At 34.3% G+C, this 2757-nt stretch overlaps 1 protein-coding gene across 1 annotated transcript; it reads left to right on the top strand.

Annotated features, from left to right (window-relative positions):
• The first annotated feature begins 1242 nt into the window (after positions 1–1242).
• LOC134727327 (uncharacterized) lies at positions 1243–2421 on the top strand. Its single transcript, XM_063591706.1, has one exon. The coding sequence runs from the start codon at positions 1243–1245 to the stop codon at positions 2419–2421; it is 1179 nt and encodes a 392-aa protein (XP_063447776.1).
• The last annotated feature ends 336 nt before the right edge of the window (positions 2422–2757 follow it).

Below are 2757 nucleotides of genomic sequence, written 5' to 3'. Positions count from 1 at the left end.
ATAGAACAAGCTCTGTTTAATGGGTTTGTGCACTCGATCTATCAAAAGAGTATAAGGATGCGTAGTGTAAGTGTAGAAAATCAGAAGTCCAAATGTTGCTGCAAGATTGCAGATGGTAAATATTTATCATATTAACAACATTTTGCTTGTACTGTAGAAAGAAAGGTAGTCACAACTTTTGAATATATTGGTGCATAAAGCTATGCATCGTTCTTTATATGAACTTTGGTGAAGTTTTGGTATCCAGTATAATGACGGTAGATTTCTTTGTTTTCTTTGTAGGTACTTCCAAATAAAAGAAGAACAGATTTGTGATATTGTAAAATGTCATCCTATGTAAATGTTGTTAAAGAAAATGTAGGATTACCAGTGGATCTGTCTATTTTAAGCTCTTTTAAGACGTTGCAATAATACATATATTTTTACATATACGAAGACACTCTTATTAGAAGCTTTATCTTTGGAACAACAGCATTTTGGTCATGCAGAGAGGATAAAGCATCCACAATTCCCTGGTTCTTGAATGGGCTTTAACCCCTTGTGCTAATAGAACACCGTAGTTTCTGAATGCATGGTTAAATAGCTATGATATATTTAGACAAAGTGTACAGTTACGGTTCATATGGTTTGTGCTTTAACCATTTTTTAGCAAAGTCCTCAACTGCCTCCATCAGTTACCTTAAGTTATTTTTTCAATTGTTGCGCTGAGGACTTCAGTATGTTTTTCCTTTGGCTAACAACACTCTTAATTGTTCAATGGTAACGATGCCAAGGTCGCCAGTAATGACATGCCCAGCTGGACTATAATTGTATTTTGACAATGCACATGAGCAATCCGAAGATTTGAATTTTGCATCTTTGAGGAGACAATTTAATCAAATAAATTATTCCTGTTATTAACATTGTTACACGTTTAATTTTACCAAAGTACAGTAACTCATCATTTACACTAATAACTCATGTATTAACACGCATAAGCCATTAGTAAGACAATTTGTTCATATTTTTCTTTATTGCACTTTTAGATTGTGGAAACAAGTCCTAGGTATACCAAGGATAATTTAGAAGGTAAATGTTGACTGAACGGAGAGATTTATATTGAAGAATATGCAGGCAAGGTTGTACGTTGGTAAAATCCGTTTACCGTTAAAAGACTCACTGTGCGTTTGTAGAACTTTAGTATTCTACACTATCAACCGGTATAATAGCCGTACATTATTTGCATTATCTCTTTCAATAAAAATGTTGAGACGGATTTTTCATCGTCGAATAAGATGTTTAACAGCCCTACTAACTATTAACGTTGTCGTAGTTACAAAACTCATACGGAGCTTTACTGATTCTATAGATAAACCCAAAGAGCATCAAAATGTAGACAAACGTTCAGAAGAACCAATGTTAAAGTCATTCGTTACAAATCGGTCAATTCCGTACCTTCGTCGCGGAATCACCCGAGGATTGCCGATTTTTAATAAGAATAACGAGAACAAAGTTGGAGCTGGAGTTCGTCTTAGTTACGACAATACAGAAGAGATAGGTGTGAAACAAGCAGGTAGTATCGATTCAAACAGATATGATCCTGCAAAACCGATTAATTTTATTCCACTAGTGCCAAAATTCTCTGTTTCTGATATCGTTTACCGGTTGTCAGATACATTACGACATGAAAATCTTAAGCTTGACAATACCATATATTCTTATAAGATATTGATATTAACACCGTTACATAATAGTGAGAAGACATTGTTTAGAGTTTTGAGTACGGACGGAACAGTAAAGAAAGCTAAAATTATCATAGAGGAGTTGAAGGCGTCTGGGTTTCGTATAAACATCAGTTTTTATCATTTTGATATCGGTAAACAAGTAAGTGGGGATTGGTGGAATATTCATCAGAGAATTCAACAATATAAACGTAGACAACACTTGGCTAAAGCTAGAAATTTATTGTTAAAAAACGCTTTATCCGATCAAGATTATGTGTTATGGATAGAAAGCGACATAGGCGACTTACCTCAAGATATAATACAACAATTGTTATTTGCCAAAAAGGTTATCGTCAATCCCTCATGTTTATTTAAACAAGGACGAACTGTCAGAAATTATGACAAAAACATGTGGAGAGAAACGCCCCTTTCTCTAGAGAAACAAATGAAAATGCCTGCTAATTATCTGATACTCGAAGGTTATGGTTCAACTTCTAGGATATACTTACCCGATCTGCGTGGAGAAGGGCGTATTGTCCCCCTAGATGGTGTTGGTGGTTGCACTCTTCTTGTACGAGCACCGTGTCATAGAAAAGGTTTAGATTTTCCAGAAACTCTGTTTGACCACCATATTGAAACAGAAGGTTTAGCTAAAAAGGCAAAAACAATGGGTTACTCCGTTGATGGCATGCCATTTGTAGAAGTGTTTCATTTTTGAATTAAAGTTCATTAATATTTATAACGTTTATATTTTATCCCTTGAATATCGTTCAAACACTGGATTTTATGGAAATTACTTCTAAATAGCTTCCACTATAATACAACTTCACAGATTTAAGTCGTATTTTGAAAAATCATGTAGCATGTCTGCCACAAATCGAATAAAATTAAATCATAAAAATACTGAACTCCAAGAACAATTTAAAAAGGAAAGTCCCTTATCCGGCTTATCGATTTACAAAATCAAAGGCTCAAACACATCAAACGAATTGACAACAACTTTCATATTCCTGTAGTGATACAGGAATTTTGGTATGTAGAAATCGTGGATTAA

This window comes from Mytilus trossulus, chromosome 8, assembly GCF_036588685.1.
Source record: "Mytilus trossulus isolate FHL-02 chromosome 8, PNRI_Mtr1.1.1.hap1, whole genome shotgun sequence".
NCBI lineage: Eukaryota > Metazoa > Mollusca > Bivalvia > Mytilida > Mytilidae > Mytilus > Mytilus trossulus.
The sequence above is the reverse complement of the archived record's forward strand: the minus strand, read 5'-3'. Positions and strand labels throughout refer to the sequence as shown.

What these genes read in the sequence shown, in the direction of transcription:
- LOC134727327 (XM_063591706.1), top strand. Translation starts at nt 1,243, where the DNA reads ATGTTGAGACGGATTTTTCATCGTCGAATAAGATGTTTAACAGCCCTA.